The sequence below is a fragment of the Eublepharis macularius genome, chromosome 5, assembly GCF_028583425.1.
Source record: "Eublepharis macularius isolate TG4126 chromosome 5, MPM_Emac_v1.0, whole genome shotgun sequence".
Taxonomy (NCBI): domain Eukaryota; kingdom Metazoa; phylum Chordata; class Lepidosauria; order Squamata; family Eublepharidae; genus Eublepharis; species Eublepharis macularius.
In genome coordinates this window covers 77,018,606-77,037,121 of record NC_072794.1, presented here as the reverse complement: position 1 = coordinate 77,037,121, position 18,516 = coordinate 77,018,606, and the positions used below count along the sequence as shown (strand labels likewise).

The window sequence follows — 18,516 nt, the reverse complement described above, 5'->3', positions numbered from 1 at the left end:
GCCATGCTTATTCTGTGAGCCTAGGCAGTTCATGAGAGGGAGGGCAGGAAGGGTTACATCAGTGCTTAGTACATGTGGCCCCTTCTTACATGCTCAGGGTAAGGCCGATCTCCACCTTGAGGTCAGGTAGCAATTTTCCCCAAGCCGGTTTGGCTAGGGATCCTGATAGTTTTTGCCATCTTCTGGGCATGGAGCAAGGGTCACTAGGTATGTGTGGGGGGTGGAGAATTTCCTGCATTGTGCAGGGAGTTGGACTAGATGACCCTAGAGGTCATGTCCAACCCAATGATTCTAAGAGAGCAATCCTAATCAGTTCTACTTTGAATCCAACTCAGATCTATTCAGTGGGCTTACTCTCAGGAAAGGGTTCTTAGGATAGCACTGTTAGTGTCTCCTTTGAAAACTAGGATATTACTGTGCATTTATTTTCTCAAGCAGCAGAGACGACCAATATCAGTAAAATAATCAAGCTAGCTATGTCAGCCTACCAGAGAGATCTCGTTTACACTGATGGAATGTGTTTTCAGTCTAAAACTGATCTGTTATCTGACCTTAACTAAAAGGCTAAGTTGCTAAAAATAGGTGAAGTCAATCATGAGGTGTGCATTCCACTTATGAAAAAGCTGCTGAAATGTGTATCAAAATTCATTTGTCCTCACAGCACCACCATTTTATATTCACAGGATAACAACTGTTTTTCTCATTATGTTAGTTACTTATACTACAATCCTGTGCAGAGCTATTTGAGTCTAAGCCCATTGAAATCAGTGACTTTAGACCAGTGTGTCTGTGGATTGTACTGTTGATGGCTAATTTGGAAATACGCTGACCAGTAATCCCTGAATAAAAAGCAGGAACTTGGCCTTCAAAACTGAAGACACCAGTGGTGAATTCCCACGGCAAATATTGCTGAGTCGTGTTGCCTCTGTCAGGATACATTTGGCTGTTATATCCTGAGATTGCAACACATCCTTCTCTGATCTAATACTGCTGACATAAAGAGAGAGCTATATGAGAACACAGGCCTGCAAAAGATTAAGCCTGCGTATCTTGAATCCTCTGGTTTTCTGCTGCTTTTCTTTTCTTTTTTCAAATGCTGAACCTTGATAGTCAATCTGAGATATATCATCATCAATAAGGTCCACACCTCGTTCATCACCTTCCGTCACCTTAGGCATCCATACTACAGAGAGATCGCTGATTGTATACATGAATGTGAAAGTGCCTGAGGCCATGATAAAACGATACCTTCAATATGGTGTGGCATAGGTAGTGGTTTTAACAGCACTGCTGCATTTTGTTCCTTTTTTGTTTAGAAATCCAGAAAGTAAGATACTTGTTCAGATCCACAATGCAGGAAGCCTAAAATAGCTCATTAGCAGCATATGCTCTGCTGGGTATAACATGTCCTGGTTCTACGCATGGCCCTTTGAAATGCATAGGAATTGAGCAAAATAAGTATTTGGATAGAGTCTACTCATTGTGAGTAATTATATGCTGCAGATAAAATCTATAGAGAACAGTTTGATATGGGTCAAAAATAATTATGTGAATATGAACACAGTGCCAGACAGCAGGGAGAAAGATTGCCTGATTAATTAAAGGGGGGGGGGATGCAGTCACACCTTTCTTTTAGTGCTCATCATGAGCAACTAATTCAGTGCACCTTGATTGTGAAGATCCATGAAAGCCGCTGCCAAACATAATAAGTCATAATAGCAACTCCTGTTTGTGTGGTGAGTTTAGTTCATCTCTGAACAAAAAGAATTTGTTTTTTTGTTTAAGATGATTGATTGGCTTCCATTTCACACACAGAATCTGTGTTCTCTGCCTGTGTTCTCTGCCCATTACTGACCTTTCCATGGGTCTCCTGTGAGATGATGGATCAATGATGGGTACCCTTATGACACACTATTAAGGTACCCCAATAATATTTGACTGGAACAATCTGGGATTAAGTTCTACTGAGTCAACAGAAAACATTCCATCGTGTGAAGATCTAACACATTTGGCTGGAACGTGATTGACCATGGCTGTCTATATTCCCTATGTACAGTGTAGCACAGAAATAGATGTGATGTAGTTATGACAGCTCCATAGACTGAATAAGGCTAATATCTTTTGTCTCCACAAATATGTCCATGGTAGGATTGAAAAGCTCAGTTTTTATGGATTAATTAAATTTTTAGATGCTGTTAATTGCTACTCTATCAAAAATGTATTATTTTGAAAGTGGATTTTTAATGGGAAAATTCTAATAATTTTTTGGAGGCAAGAGTGGCATTTAGATCATGGTTTTTAACAAAAATCAATGGTCTAACTGAAATAAAACATTTAAAATCTTCAAGTTTGATCAGATGAATCTCATTCACAAGTGTTACATTTTGCAAGGAAAGTAAATAAAGTACTGGCATGTCAGTTGCAGAATTTATGCAAATTCCGTTGCTCAAATAATAGGACGCCATTTAGTATATGTGAGAGATACCGCTAAAATTCAAGTGAGATTGAGATGATTGATGGCAGGCAAAGCTGCTTTTATGAGTAAGCAAAAAGGCAGAGGAAAACATTGTTTCGGTGAAGAACTGACTTACTGAAAAAATATAGCAGAAGGTTTGATTCTGTTATCATATGAAAAAGTTCACCATTATTTTCATTACTGTACAAGCAGGAAGCCTAAGAAGACCATACAGTGAATCTGTGGAAGTTGACTCAAGCCCAGATCTTGAAAGTCCACTGAACCACAATGACATTCAATGAGCAAATACTATAGATATCCATTCATTTCTAATTTCAGATTCTCTCTGACATTCCTGTGGGGGGTGATCAGCTGCCTCAACTAAGCCTTTGTGACAATCTGGCATAGCTGTTATAGGACATGCAGAAGGCATAAGTAATTCACTATGCCTTGTCACAAAGGGGTAATATCAGTACATTGTGAATTCACCTTCTTTTGGCACCTGTTTCTTGTGTTAACTTATGAGTGGATATGTAAATTCCTTAAGTGGAATATTGGCTGTGGGTGTGCCATTTAAGACAGGAAAGAAATTAATGGGTTTGAGCAAGGAGCTGATGGACTGGGTGAAAGGTTCTGCAAGCTGTATGTTGATCTTTTCTTTACAGGCAGTCCTACAGTTATATTGGCCATGTGTGGGTCTCCTATGAGACATAATGCATTTGCTTTGCATGTGCACAGTTAGCTAGTGATAGTTAATGAACTGGGAAGTTGCAACTTAAGGCAGGTGACAGGTAAACTGTTAATATAACCATTCTTTGTTTTGTGCTATTCTCATTCATTCTAACTTTCTTGTGTGGTGCACATAGGTACCTAGAAAGTTTTCTGACTTTTAAAAAACAAACTGAAGCTGCTCATATGAGAGAACACATTTCTGTTTTTTTTAAAGTGTGCATTTCCAAAGCAGGTTTTTTTGCAACATGGTATAGGGCAGCCGTTCAAAGAAAAATAATCAGATGTCCTACTTGACCTGTGTGCCTGCAGTATTTTTCTGCTTTGAGACCTGTCTCTCTTGTAATGCCTTGGGTTAATTTATACTATCTATTCTTAGAAGTAATTAGACATCAGAGAAAAATTACCATTTATTTGTAGATATACCTCTGTTGAAAAGAAGCAAGTTTCTTGACTTTGCAAATAATTTGATTATGGAAGATCATAACAGCATGACTCACATAAAACTCATATTACACAGATGCAATAAGTTATAATAAAGTCCGATATAAGCCAATTTCTCTGTGGGAAGTGTTTCTGAGTGTGACTGACTTGGCTTTCTACCAAGTTATATTTAATTACAGTTAGTCAAGAATAATGTTTCTTTATGTATTTCATTATGCATGTAAAAAGTAAATGTTTTGTCCCAGTGATAATGCAACTGCTTATGTGTGCCGAAAGGAACTCTGGCTTTTCTGTTTGTCCAATAGCAGTCTCCATGCAGCTTGGCCAACTGTTCTTGAAGTGGAGGAGAGCTCAAAAATAGCAATACAATACAGTGGTCTGATGTTCAAAGGAAAATTGCCTTAAACAGTTAAAAAATTGAATGCAACGAAAAAAGGAGCTTTGTATTAAGTGGTGATCTTAAACCATTTAAAATAAGTACAAATAAAAAAATAAGATCAGTGGTAGCCCATAGGCAGGATTCTATGAACTGTGAATGGAAGGCTTTGATGGAAGTGGATTGCCCCATATTCCCTTTCTCACAGCAGCCTTCTCTGAGCTCTGAAAAAAGACACTGCTGAGGATCAGAAGACATGCCCCGCCCCACCCCACCCCTGGTAAATAGCCATGAAGCTTTGTGAAATGGCAGTGAGAAAGGGCAGTAAGGCAAAAGTTCCCTCCTTCCCTCCCTTTTCTGCCGGCAGAGATTCTTGGGCAAGTAAAAACTCTGCTGACAGAAGAGGGATGGGCAATTTTGCCCAGACCCCCCTCCAGCATCTTTCCCAAGTGGCTTTTTTGTCCCCTGAACCCTGGCAATGACCTTTTGTAGCCTTTGTGAACTAACTGGCTTCTAGGCCACTTCATTTGCTTTGGATACATCATAGGTGACCCCTTGCAGAAGAACTCCGTGGTTGATACAGAAGAATTTCTAAGTGTAGTGGAAACCAGAATGTAGACTGGTAACAAGATTAAATATGGAGAATGGGGCTTTCGCTCTTTTTGTTGTTGTTGTTGTTCTAACAATATTAAAATATCTTGGATGCTTACAGGTATAACTATTGAACTTTGCATCAGGCAGTAACAAGAAGTTATTTGGGTTGGATAGGAAGAACAGGTTTGCCTTGAAGTTCCTTTGATCAAGCTTCCATGTATGATTCACTTATCTCCTAGTATTGGAAACTGGATTGGCCTTAGGTTTCAAGTTTGGCTTAACTCTAAGAAATCCAGAGAGAACTTGATTTCTTTTTAAAGTTTCCACAGATGGCATAGTTCTTGAAAATAAGGAAAATGTCTCCTCCCTTTAAAAGTAGCTGCTGCAGTTTATATCTTCTAGCATCTGTTTGTGAAGTGAAATCTTTAGGCAGTGATATTATTATTAAAGCTTCCTCACTTCAGAATCTATGCCTGCTAACTGTAGTCTTGTTTTCTGACTCCTGGAGGGTGGACTCTATGGTAGCACATCCCTTATTTGGCCCTATGTAGGCTCCACCCCCAAATAGAGAATTTCCTGGAGTTGGCTACCCTATTCTTCTGTCTCCGAAGGTATCAAAGGGAGCCTTTACCCCAGATATTTCTCTAGACTGGTTCCAGTGTTCTGTAATTAAATTATCATGACTTTTGGCAGCAGCTTCCTTATAGTATCACTCAGGGAGCTATGAGAAAAAGGGCTAGTCACTCCCTTCTCAGTGCACAAAAGATTATTATTCAGGTCATGAGCACCTATATCTTTGGATATAGTAGCAAGCAACACGATAGTTGCAAATGAAATGTTTTAGCCCATCCTTTTTAGTGGCAAGATCTGCTTAACTCTGCTGATTGGAAACATACCTGTAAATTATTTTATCTACTGACTCTTGCTTTCCCCTCTTCCCCACTTCCTCTCATTTTCACGAATTCTTAAGTCAGACATCCAGGCACCAGAACAGTGAACGGATCCAAAGACTTCCAAATATTACCAACTATTATTTTTTCAATCTTATTTGTTATACCTACTGTAAACAAATTGAGGTTTTTGCTTCAGGTTTTAGTTACTATCTTTATCTGAAAGATAAGGGAGAGATTTAAAGCCTTGCCCCCCAATCCACAGTTCATGATTGCTCAAAGCTGACATCACGAATACATCCACTTTTGTCTTTACTGAATGGTGCCCTGCCGATGAAACTGAACAATGTACACTGTCGTTTTTCCTGACCATTAGCAATATTTTGCCCATTATAAACACTTTAATTTCAATGGTCTAAAACCCCGTAAATAGAATCACTTTAATTTGAAGCATTTATGGGTATGAGAGATGATCAGTATGAAATTTGCATTCATTTAAGGGAACAGCTATTTTTCTGCTTCTCACAGGGATATCACCCATACGTTTGGGATACATGAGGAAAGCATAAACACAACACAAATTATCCACCTTGGTCAGTACTGAATGACTGACAGAGTTCATACAGTCAGCATGTCCTCAAGCTTTACCCACCTTTTGAGGAGGTTTTAAAAAGCCTAGTGCTGCTCTAGAACACACATGCGTCCTTTTCGGACTTTAAAGTGTTTCGGTATCTGTTCTGCTTCCCATGTTTGCAGGAGTTTCACACTTGCAAGGTAGTCATGGGACGCAGTACTGCAGTATCCCCAATATTTCCCCCTGCAGCCATACTGCAATGTTATTTTGAAGCTGCTGCTGACTTGCATCTGGCCTGATTAATGTCAGTGCAAACTCTATACTCCCCCTTCTGCTTCTCTTCTCTCCCCTCTCCTTTTCCCTGGGAGCTGATTGTTATGTGTGGATTTAACCACTCCCACCCTCCTCAGCTCTCTGAACTCCTTTTCCGTCATTTTTATCAGTAAAGTGAAGTAAGGGTCATTAGGCTGCTTCTCCATTGACTTCCTTCCTCCTGAGTATGCAAGCTTGCTCTTTTTTTTTTCAAAGCTAGGAACTATTCCTAATGTTGCTGCTTATTCCCTGCTGGCTTTAAAAGCCAGGGAAGGGTAAATGGCTGCTTTTTCCTTCCTCCCTTGGAGTATGCACACACTTGCTTTTTTTTTCAAAGGCAAGAATGGATTGTAATATTGTAACATTGTAATATTACTACACATTCCTTCTGGCATTAAAAGCCAGGAAAGGATTAAATGGCTGCTTTTCCCTCTCTCCCAGGCATGTTTTGGGCTTTGCCAAAGAGGGAAAAAACGCATTTTGCACAGCCCTTTGGAAACAAAGTAGCAGGGAAACTACCTGGAGGAGATGAAGCAGCAACATTTTAACCCTTTCCTGGCTTTAAAAAAAAAGAGAGTGGAACAAGCATGAAAAGTATGTTTTCCCCCAGAACTCCGCCACCAGTTGCCTCTCCAGTGGGCATGGGACAGCCCAATCAGCAAATACGTGGGGGAGGGGATGGGTTACAACACTGCAACATTACTGTGCCTGCTCAACGTTTTTTTTAAAAGTGTGATGTGAATTGCAAAGCCCTGAAAGCCCAAAACTGCACTGAGGCATCAAAGCCCATCTAAAATGAAAAACAAAATGCCGAATCGAAACTGCCTCAGACAGTGTGGAATGTGGGGGTGCCATGCTGAAGCCATTGCGATTGCGGCAAATGCTCATAAATGGTGGTTTAAACCGTAAGTGCAAAAAGGGCCATAGTTAAGTTCAAAGTGGCCCAATTAATTTGCCTTTCCAAGGTAGTTATGGTAGCTTGATCCCTGACCATTCTGGTAACATTTAAAAACTGGCATAGACAAATAATGTGGGTAATATTCATATCGTTGTTGTTAGCGCTGTTATTAATTTATACCTTGCCTTTCTCACTGATACTCAAAGCAGATTATAAAGTATGAAAAGCAATTCAATCAGACAGCAAGGACCTGGGTGCAGTGGGACTAGGATTGCAGAACTGGAAAACTGTGCAAACAAAAGCAGTCTGAAACATGACATACTATATACAAAGGCAGGGGACATTGCAGTAAAAAGGGAGGTTATACGTACAATAAACAATGCAGTATTCTACATTACTTTCCGTTATAGAAGTTACCTCCTGTGCTGTTTCATTGTATTCCTGTTCTAATCCCTTTGTAAAAATGCCCTCCAGAACATTTTGGTTTAGCATGTTCTTCAAAATAATAGAAGTGTGGGGCCTTCCTGACCTCCTTAGGCAGGCTGTTCCACAAGTTGGCGATCACCACACAGAGTGTGAGTGAACATGCAGTTGCCAATCTTACTTATTTACAAGGTGGCATCTTCAGAAGGTTTTGTTCAGAATAGTGAAGCTGTGTGGCCGAGCATAGCAGCCCAGAGGGTCTTGCAGGTATGTGGGTTCAAAGGCTTTGTAGGTTATAACCAGAACCTTGAAATGAACCCAGTAACTGATTGGTAATCAAAAGAGTGTCTGCAGAATGGGTGTGATATGCACATTTAGCATTGCACCTGATAGCAGAGCTGGAAAAAGTACAAAATAATGCAACCAAAATTATTAGGGAGTTGGAGCACCTTTCCTATGAAGAAAGGCTAAAGAATCTGGTCCTTTTTATTTTAGAAAAGCAACAACTAAGGGGGAGACAGAGGTTTATAAAATTATGCATGTGGCAGAGAGAGGGGACAGAAAGAAGTTTTTCTACCTCTCCCAAAATATTAGACCTCTAGGGGGTCCAATGAAGCTGATGGCCAAACAAAAGGAAAAACTTCCTTAAACAATGAGTGATTGAAATGTGGAATTCACTGCCAGAGATGGCCACAAGCATAAACTGCTTTAAAAGAGGGTTAGACAGATTCATGGAAGATAGATCTATGAGCGGCTATTAGCCATGGTGACCTCCACATTCAGAGGCAGTAAACCTCTGAATACCAGTGGCAGGAGGCAACATCATGAGAAGGCCTCAGCCTCTATGCCTTGTTGATTGCCCTGCAGAGTAACTGGTTGACAACTGTGTGAAATAGGATGCCAGACTAGATAGACCACTGATCTGATCCAGCAGGGCTCTTCTTATGTTCTTATGATAGCAGCCAAGCTATGGTCTTCTAAACCAACTGGGGTTTCCATGTTGTCTTTAAGCGAACACCCATGTACAGTGCAACACAATAGTATAACCTCAAGGAAACCATCACATGGATCCATGTGACCAGATCAGAATCAAGGTATGAGACCATTGTCTAAGTTAACTGATGCTGAAACAATGCCTTTTATATGGCCCCATTAACATTTTTCTCCAGCAATGAAGCTGGACCCAGTATAACCCTAAGACACTTAACCAAATTAGTAGGTGTCAGCTGAAGCCCATCTGTGGTGGGAAACACAATGTCCTTTGGGATTTCAGCCATCCCAGTCAACATTACCTCCATCTTATAAGGATTTAGTTTAAATTTGTTGACCTTAACCAATTAAGTACAGCAGTCAAACAGCTATTTAGAACCTCTACAGCATCACCAGGCAATTTGGATAAAGAGATCTAGCTAAAGCTGGGTGTCATTGATGACTAAAAGGATATCAGGTAGCAGATGCCAGAACAGATCTTTCTCTACCAGAAAGAGCCACAGACAGAAGAGCCCACACTGAGGAAAATGATCAAATGCCTGACTCTGAGTCACTTCTGGAAGAGACATCACTGCGCTGGTTGGGAGTGTGCATGCGGCATATGTTTCTAAGGTGCCTGTCAGTGGCAGGCAACCTCTGGAAGCTTGCCCTCTCCCTCACTGGGCAATCAGCGGACAAGGGGGGGGAAACCCTGGGAGTTTGCCTGCCACGGTCGAGCACCTGGGAACCCTATCTACAGGGCTGGAAAGAGCCCTGGAGAAAAAACATTGCAGTAGCTTCACAAATGCTCTTGGTCAGTTTGAAGAGCAGAGCCTTGTGGGTCAAAGGGCAGAAAGGTACCTGATCCTGAGAAGGCTTCCACTTCCCATGCATATTGGCTTTTTATCCTGCCAATTGTTTGGGTAGATTGGCTGTATTCTTTTAATGTCCAGCTCCTTTTCATTTTTTAAATAATAAAATGTTTATCAGGGTAGACAGTCTGTGCCTGGAGGAAGGGCACATATCATGACCAGTCTGAAAAAAGAGAATTATATCCAGAGGGTACTTACCCTTCAAGAGAGCTTTATACATGCATGCTGATCTCACTTCCATGACTGATGTCATCACACTAGCTGTGGGAATGCTTGTGGGAATGCTCCTGTGCTTCATGAGGGGCCATTTGGGGTCTAAATTGACCTCCAGTGAAGCGTGGGACCATTCCTGCAGCCAGCATAATGGCGTCACTCCTGGAAATGATGTTGCGCCCCACCAGGAGCCTGCCCACTGTGGGCTTGCTCAGGAAGAATTTTGCCTCCCAGGCCTGTTCCCCAGGGCCTTTTCCCCTGCTAACCAGGTGAGTGGTGGCAGTGGGTGGAGGTTGGGAGCAGGGGATCCCCCATCCCCACCGGGGGACTAGCAACCCTACGTAGATGGTTTGTTATAACCCTATAGTGATATGTCAGTAGCCATTTTTTTAAAATCCCCTGTGGTGGGGGGACGGCAGGAGGATGAAAAAGACATATGGTGCCAATGTGGTTGGGACCTGCAAAAATCAGCACCTTCCTGTCCACACAATATACAAACACACTTTTGAGTGTGAGCTTTTTCCAAAATGGTTTGGGAAAGATTTCAGGAAAGCTGGAGGAAACCCAAAAAGTATATGATTATAAGATGACTTTGTGTGAATATTTTTTTTTAAATTTGCTCAGTGTTGGAAATTGAAGCAAAACCTCCACATGAAAGTAGCTTTTTTGGATCAAATATGAGACCTTTTATTGAGGTGCAGGGGTTTACTGCTCTCTATTGTTTCTGAGAACATGAAAGCATTTATACTTATAAATGTAATAAATATATTTACAATTATTTATTATATTTACATTTTGCTTACATTTTATAAGTAAGACCAGCAACTATTTAAACTTTCCCCCCAAATTTCTATTTCCCCCACTCCCAATAAGCTCCAGCAAAAGAATCCACACATACACATTCATGGCTTCAACATTTCTGGAAATTTTAGAACTCTTTTCATCACCTTTGCCTCATTGGAACTTTCTTCTAACATGTTTGGTGGTCAAGAAGGACTACAGAATAGATAGGAATGTTATTCATCAGTTGCTCAAGATTTTCTATTCCTGCACTGAAAACAATCACTGCTGAAACAGCCTGAAGCAAATTCTTCTTTTAGTTAAACAGCTTGGCCATAATCCAGAAAAACCCTTAGGTATGCAAACCTTATGTGCAGTTGTACACATCTGAACATCTCATTCCCCCCCTCCCAACATGAGCCTCTGAGGTTGCCTCTGAATCTCCTTGGCGTGTGTTTTTCAGGGAGTATATGATGTTGGAACAGGAATTTAAAGGGATTGGAACTTGCAATGTGGCTATCTAAACTAGAACCCCTGTATTGATCTACTGAATGTGATTATAGTCTCACAATATTTTTTTTGTCCCCAAACTAGCAAATAATCTGACTGGTCCCTGAAGCTTTAGCTGGTACGAAATCTCACAGCCACAATTTATGCTTTTTCAACAGAGGCTGAAATTCTTACCAGTCTAGGCCTTTTCTTTGCTGGTAGTGTGAGATTTTAATAACTATTGTTACTTAAAAATACTTTTGCTTAAAATAACATTTTTGAAATATAATATTACTTTCTGAATAGTCTCTGAACTGGATATATATTAATGCTTTCTTCTTTCCCCTTCCTTTCAGGAATGAACATGTCAGCTGCTGCTGATTTAATGCCTACGTCATCATGGAACATGTCAAGTGAACTAGAGAAAGGTAAGCAGAGATGGAAAGAAACATTCTAGTCCAGGTTTTAAAAGCCCCCTTTTAAAGTTCCTTTGCTCTGTTTATGTTGTAGTTGGTTGTATCTAAATCTGCTGGTAAATTGGAAAGAGGAGTTATGGCCCTTTTTGTTTGCTAAGTGATCATTTGACATTCAGTTACACACCACTCTTTGATTTTTAGAGAACGTTGGGACTTGCCCGCCTCCCTTTTTCTTCTAGTAAAATGTTCCACATGTTAAAAATATGCCCAGATGTGAATTACAGCGCCTTGTGACCTACCTGACATTTCATCTTGTGGCTCTTGGATCTGGATTCAATATTAACAAGCTTTGGTCTGCATCACTTTGCAAGCTCATTTTGCTCTGCAACTTTGAGTCAAGTTTTTAGTTATGGGTTGGGAACAAGAATGAAACAAGCTTTTATATCTGTGACAGCTGTTATGTTGGAGACTGTGTAACTAACAACATTGCTCTGCTAGTCTCATTTGTGCACTCATGAAGAGTTCATTTCTCATATATGCGCAACGTGGTATTGTAGCTTTTGTTGTGCTTGCTTTCCATGCCTTCAAACCTCTGGAATTACATCGTTTGTGACATCACCCATCATGTCAGAATGGATGGATTACTATAAATCAGTGTTTTCCAATGGCTTCTGCAGGACATTGACAGAGGTTCTGTGGGAAATGGTGGAAGAAAGAAAAATTTTGAAATACTGCAAAAACAAACAAATATCTCACGAAATATCACAGTGATCAACTTTGTGTGTGTATGTGTCAGCTCTTTACAAATAAATTTTCTTGAAACTAATTTAGTAGTAACTGAATTGCATTTCTGCCATCAACTTTTTCTGGCCTGTAAATATTTTCATAGGTAGAGGTTCCTTGGGATTTGAAAAATTAATTTAGGAGTTCCTCCATGGACAAAAGGTTGGGAAACATTGCTATGAACTTTCTCACACCATATACCTGTTACCTCAAAAATGCAGTGGTTATACACCTGGCAGGTTATGATGTGTAGATGTTATGTTTCATTCAGGTTGATGGATCACCCCTTGTGTAGTAATGCTATATCAAAACAGTAAAATGTGCAAAATCAATAATCTAGAGACCAAAAATCTATATAAGAGCAATTTATTTCCTTTTTCTCCTGATGGTGGCACTTTCCTACTGATTAGAAATATGGTTATTGGTAAACTAGCATTACTAGCCTCTTCAAATGTACTGCTTCTTCTGGTGAGCTAGAACCTGGGGCTTCAATTTTTCGTTCTAGATGGGGGAAATCCCTTTTTTAGTTATTTAAAATCCTGAGGGACATGGATATAGTTCATAATGTCAAGGTCAGTAATACAGCCGCATTTCCTTTGAATGTTTTCAAAATTGCATTGAAAAATGTAAAGGTCATGCAAACATACACAGTTTAAAGAATCAGCTTCCACCTGTTTCTCCCAAGAGCTGGCATGTGGTCTCAGAAACATCCATATAAACTGGATTTTAAAGCTTGTTAAATGCCTCATGTGAAATTGGTTCACAGCCAGCATTCCCAATTAAGCAGATGTCCCTATTTGGCAGCCTTCACAGTACCTGCCATTCTCAGAGGAAACACACACACACCCCTCCACACACACACATACTTCAGTATTTCATTAGATATTTTTTCATGTTCTTATTAAAATATTGTAAAACTGAATGGGTAACCTTTTTCAAACTTTTTCCTCACCCTGACTACTTCTCAAATGACTACCAACTAAGTCTCATTCAACTTTCAGTTTTTATTAAATAAACTAAATTGGCAGCATTAAACAGTTGCCTGTTTATCCTTTTTAACAGGAAATGAAATTTAAAAGAGACGCAACCACCCGTGAAGACCTGTTGAAAGCAGCAATTGATACAGCAGGGAAAAGGTGGTTTTTCACCAAAATGTTAAAAACGAAACACTGAATGAAAAATAAAAATAATAATTTTTAGAAGCAGCTTAGAGTCATCTGTGGCAGTTCTGTTTTATCTTCATCCCCCTATCTCTGCCATTCAGTAGAAGTTTGTTTTTCCACAAAGAATGAATCGGCTTTTGTTGATGTTGCCAACCATCCACATCCACTTCAGAAAAATAGGGCCTTGCTAAAAATAGGGAGATTCTGTTTCTGGGGGGACTGGGCAGAGTCACAAGGCCTCTTGACTGGCAATCACAAATTTATATCACATTGAGAGAGATGTGGTAAGAAATAGGCTGGAAGATTTTTTTTTGATATTGATGTACAAATAATAACAGGTATAGAACTTTACCAGTCCTAAGAAGTTTAAAATTATTTGAAAAAGTAGGATGATCTTTAGTTACATACATAGAAAATGTATAACATACAGATTGGATATATTTTTAAAACAGAGTATAACAATTGAACATATTTATTCAGTTTCTTTTTTTTTGTTTCCATGAAACAGGAGAAGCTGTAAAAAAAAAAAAAAGGAATTAGTCGCCTGCCATTTTTTTTAGGTGAATAATTTTGCTTAACCTCAAAATTTTGGCTGTTAGCCAGACTTTGTTGATCTGATTTTTGATACTTGTATTTATCGTTAATATCCAATTCTTAGTGATTGCCATTTTGGCTGCCAAAATAAGAACTAGAATGAAAGTTGTATTCTTTTTTTTTTTTTTACATACTCAGAAATGATACCTAATAACATGTTAGGGAGCTGAATATATTAATATTGTTTCTTACATAACCTTTTCCCAGATTTTTTGCATGATCACCATATTTGCAAATTGTCAGTGGACACCAATCCACATTTCCATTATTTATATTACTTTATAACAATTATTTAACCTTAGAGGAATAAGGTACTATACATATATTAAATTATACATATGTTAGTTTATGAACTTTTTCTTTCATATATGTTAAAATTAACATTGCAATCCTAAGCAAAGTTACTCTAGTCTAATATACTGGAGTAACTCTGCTTAAGGTTGCCCTGTAAATTTACAAGACAAAAGTAAATATTGATTTTCGGTTCTCTTCAGATATAGAGCAATTCAACATCATTTTCTCAACACCTATGTAGATCAGACTTTATGTGAAAATTCAGTTAGAAAGTAATAAAATGCTTTTAATGAAAACCTGCATTCTTGTACAGGTAGAGTTTGAGTTTACAAAGCACTCACCACTTATATAAGAATGAGAGGCAATTCCTGTGCATGGGATGTCGTTGTGCAATGGCACAGGTGGCTGCTGGAGAAAGGGGAGGCAAAAACAATTCTATGAACTTGCTCAGTTGATAGAAGAATTTAATCCAACTCATTACTCTTTGGCACCAACAATAGAATTTTCTGTACTGATTTTCACTTATCAGAAAACTATAAATTACGTTTCTACCTTTTGCTGCCTATTTCTCTGAGCACTTTGTTATAAGTGTTTGACTTTACAAGATCAAAATCCTAAAGTGTACCAGTTCTATAATATTCCTCTGAGAATCTCAGAATTCAACCTTCTATCACATGGTGGTTTTTAGATTTTCTTCAATTCTTCTCATAAAATCTTTAAATGTGAAATTGATTCATATGGTGTAAGAGGATAGAAATACAGCTTTCATATCCATGCACAATTTACCTTTTCATTTTCTCTTGCTATCCAGGGATGTTCAGTAAATCAAGTGCCTCATATGGGACTTGGAATTTTTTCAGTTCTCTTTGTGGGGTCCCCCCTGAGTAGCCAGTGTAGTAAATTACTGGGACTTTGTTTGAGAATTTTTTTAGTTACAGCACATTAGCTCTTTTGTTTGCTTTTCCACTGATAGAGTGTGTTCTTATTTAAGAATTTGTGTTTCTTGAATGTCTCATTTATGACTAATATAGAGTGTGAAATGCGAAGGTCATACAAGAAAAGCTACCACAGAAATTGATCCCAGTACCAATCACCAATTTGCTAAACCATTTCAGAGAATGTGTAACTTATTTTAGACTTTAGTGTCTCCTTCCCCCGCTTAAAAAAAAATCCCAGTGAGAATAATGAATGGCTGATCATTTCACACAAGGTAACTATATATAACAACTGTTCCCTGGATCATCCAGCTATCTTGGCTTATTTGAAAGATTAATAGATCAGAGAGCCAAGGGACATGTTTTATTGTACATTTCTGTTCCAGATTTTTTGACATTTCTAGTTTAAAAACTAGACCTTTAAAATGCAAAAGAATGACTAATAAGAAGCAGATCCTAAAGCAATTCTATGTCAAAATAAACTGTTCATCTTTGGCTTCATCGTGTCATTATATACAACTCAAGCAGGGGACCCTCAAGGACTTCTGGTGAGGACATCTCATTTCCCCCTCCTTCATGGTCTCTTCTTTCCCTTCCTTTAAACCCCTATAGCTTCTCCCCTTTTCCTGCTTCCTTCTTTCCTTCCCAACTGACCTTTATTTGCTCCCCTGTCTTTAGTTTTCTCTCCTTCCCTAACCCCAGAAGCCACTGCCCAGGAAAACTAGTGCAGTTTTGTGCAGTTGTTGGGGGTCCTTTAGGCTGCTCCTGCTTGTGACAGGGGGTTGGATTAGATGGTCTGTAAAACCTCTTACAACTCTAGGATTCTATGATGGTTAACACACAAGAGCTTGCAGGGACACCTCATTATCTCTTGTATTTTCTGTTTCCCTCCTCCTGGCAACCACTATAATCTTCATTTGCTTCTGTCCTTTCTTCCCATCCCCTACCCTACCTTTTATCTTTCCCTCATTTTCAACGATATAATATATTTAATATATACATCACCTTTCTTTACAATGAAGAACCAAGGCAGCTTACATCATTCTCATCTCCTCCATTTTATCTTCACTGCAAGTTAGACTGAGAGTGTGTGACTATCTTGGGCTTCCACAGCAGAGTGAGAATTCAAACCTGGGTCTCCCAGATCCTAGTCAGAAATCCTAACTAATACACCACGCTGGCTTTTGCAGAGCAGCTGCTGTTGAACAGTAGCAAGCAGCTGAACCTGAGTAAGTCATGCAAGCCATATGCTGGCAATACTCTTGTAGCTGCCTAGCAATGGCTATTGTTGGATTCATTTCTTAAAGTTACAGGTGCTTCTTCTGTTTGGGGTTTTTTAAATCTACCACCAATGTGGGTTTCTGCAACCCTGGAACTTTGCTCAGATTTGTTGAAAGATCTTGTCTGGCCATAACCCAGCCTCCAGATTTAAGTATCTACAGATGGGACAATGCTGAGAATTAGATATATTGATACATGGAATATGTATTCTTGCATTAGGTTGAATTTTTGTACTGGACTGCTTACTACAATGCCCAAAATAGCAAAAGAATTCTTGACTTTTCCCAGTAATCTGGTTTATAAACTAATATGGCTTTGACCAGTTTGAAATTGGGATAAAAGTGATATGCAGTTTGCAGTACGATAATTTGTATCACTTTGTGCCTTTTGGCAGACAATGGCTTGGATCCTATTGAAATTTACCACAAACAATAGGATTTCCACCTAGAGAGCATGCTTTTCTTACCTTTCCCCTCCCACTCCAGTACAAAATGCTCCTGTAATGCTGATTCTTGAGGTGGGTGATCCTCAGGAATAGTGTGAGGGAGGAGTTGGAAGGCTCCTTTGGGAAGGGAGGAAATCAGTAGAGATGCCCCCCCTTGCATGATAATGCTCCCCTTGTTTGACAAGATCCAACGTAGTGATTTTTTTAGTATGTTGCTCACAAAGGCATTTAAATTTTGTTCTATAGCTGCTCTTCTGACATATCTTTTAATCACTGATGTCTAAAAATACCTGGGATCTCTGCTGACTAGCCTGCCAGCAACCACTTCCTGCTCCGTTTTACAGAGGCTGCTGGGGCATTAGGGCTAGGGTTGCCAGGTTCCCTTACCCTCCAGGTGGGAGGTTGGAGACCTGGCACTCACCTTTCAGATGAGCGTGTGCATGCTTCTGAGGCTACACAATGACGTCAATGTTCCTGCGCTCCACAGTAGGCTGATTTTGGTCCTTTGGGGACTGAAATCAGCCTGCTGCAGAGCTCAGGAGCACTCCCAGGGCAGCATGACAGGCCCTGGATTGTTCCTGTGCTCCGCAGTGGGCTGATTTTAGCCCGTTTGGGACCAAATTGGACCTGTTTCAGGCTGAAATCAGCCCACTGCAGTGCACACTGCAGGGGCACACTGTGTCGCCCAGGAGTGTGCCATTGGGAGGCCTATTCCCCCACCTTTCCCCACACTGGCCAGGTAAGCAGGAGCAGTAGGTGGAGGGTGGGAACGGGGGATCCCCTGCTCTGAACAGGGGACTGGCAACCCTAGTAAGGGCCAATAAATTCAGTGCACTAAAAATGGACAAGATGTGCCTCATTCAAAATCACATATATTATCCATTAGTCCTTCTACCTGAGAGTGCTTGGTTCAATCCCTCTGGAGATAGAGGAGTATAGACTGCTTGGAAATAAAAGTATATGAAGATTGGACTGTTTAAAGACAATTGATCTTAAGGGTGACATGATGTTTCATTAGCAGCCTGGATGGATATTTTTAGAAAGCCAGTAATATATTAAATTAGTGTTTGTCTAAAAGACTGCAAAGTGCCAGATTCAAAACCTCAGCCCACCGTTAAGCTCCTTTGGTGATCCTGGGTTAATCAACCTCTCTTAGCATAACCTGCCTTGTTGTCATGATAAAAAGGAATGTCCCCTTGAGATCCTTGAAGAGAAGGCAAGATAAAGATGTAAAAGATCACTTCAGCACCAACAAGATCTTTGGTTCTCATAAAACTATTTCTTTTAATTTACAGTTCTGTGCATTTCAAGCTGCTTTTTAAAAACGTTACATTATTACTTCACTAGCAAAAATAACTATGTTACTTTTTAGTATGCTAAAGTTACAAAGTTATGTTTGTAGATGCAAAGTTATGTTTGTTCTGTTTGCCTTTTAGCTGGTAGAATTGTGCATAGAGAATAGAGACAATTGCAAAGTGCAGTAAATAATGAGTAATTAAGGGTTCATGCCCACAAGTTATGTTTGGGAGTTTTGAAACCTAATCTGCATAGTGACCTTTTAACTCTTAATAAACTAGAGGTAGAGTT

The 18,516-nt window shown here is 39.6% G+C and overlaps 1 protein-coding gene across 1 annotated transcript in view; it reads left to right on the top strand.

Moving 5' to 3' along the window:
• The window catches only part of ROR1 (receptor tyrosine kinase like orphan receptor 1), a 272,791-nt gene that overhangs the window by 176,353 nt on the left and 77,922 nt on the right, over positions 1-18,516 (top strand). Inside the window, exon 2 of the mRNA XM_054981388.1 lies at positions 11,375-11,446. Within this exon, the coding sequence (XP_054837363.1) occupies positions 11,375-11,446 (72 nt within the window). The remainder of the gene's footprint in view (positions 1-11,374; positions 11,447-18,516) is intronic.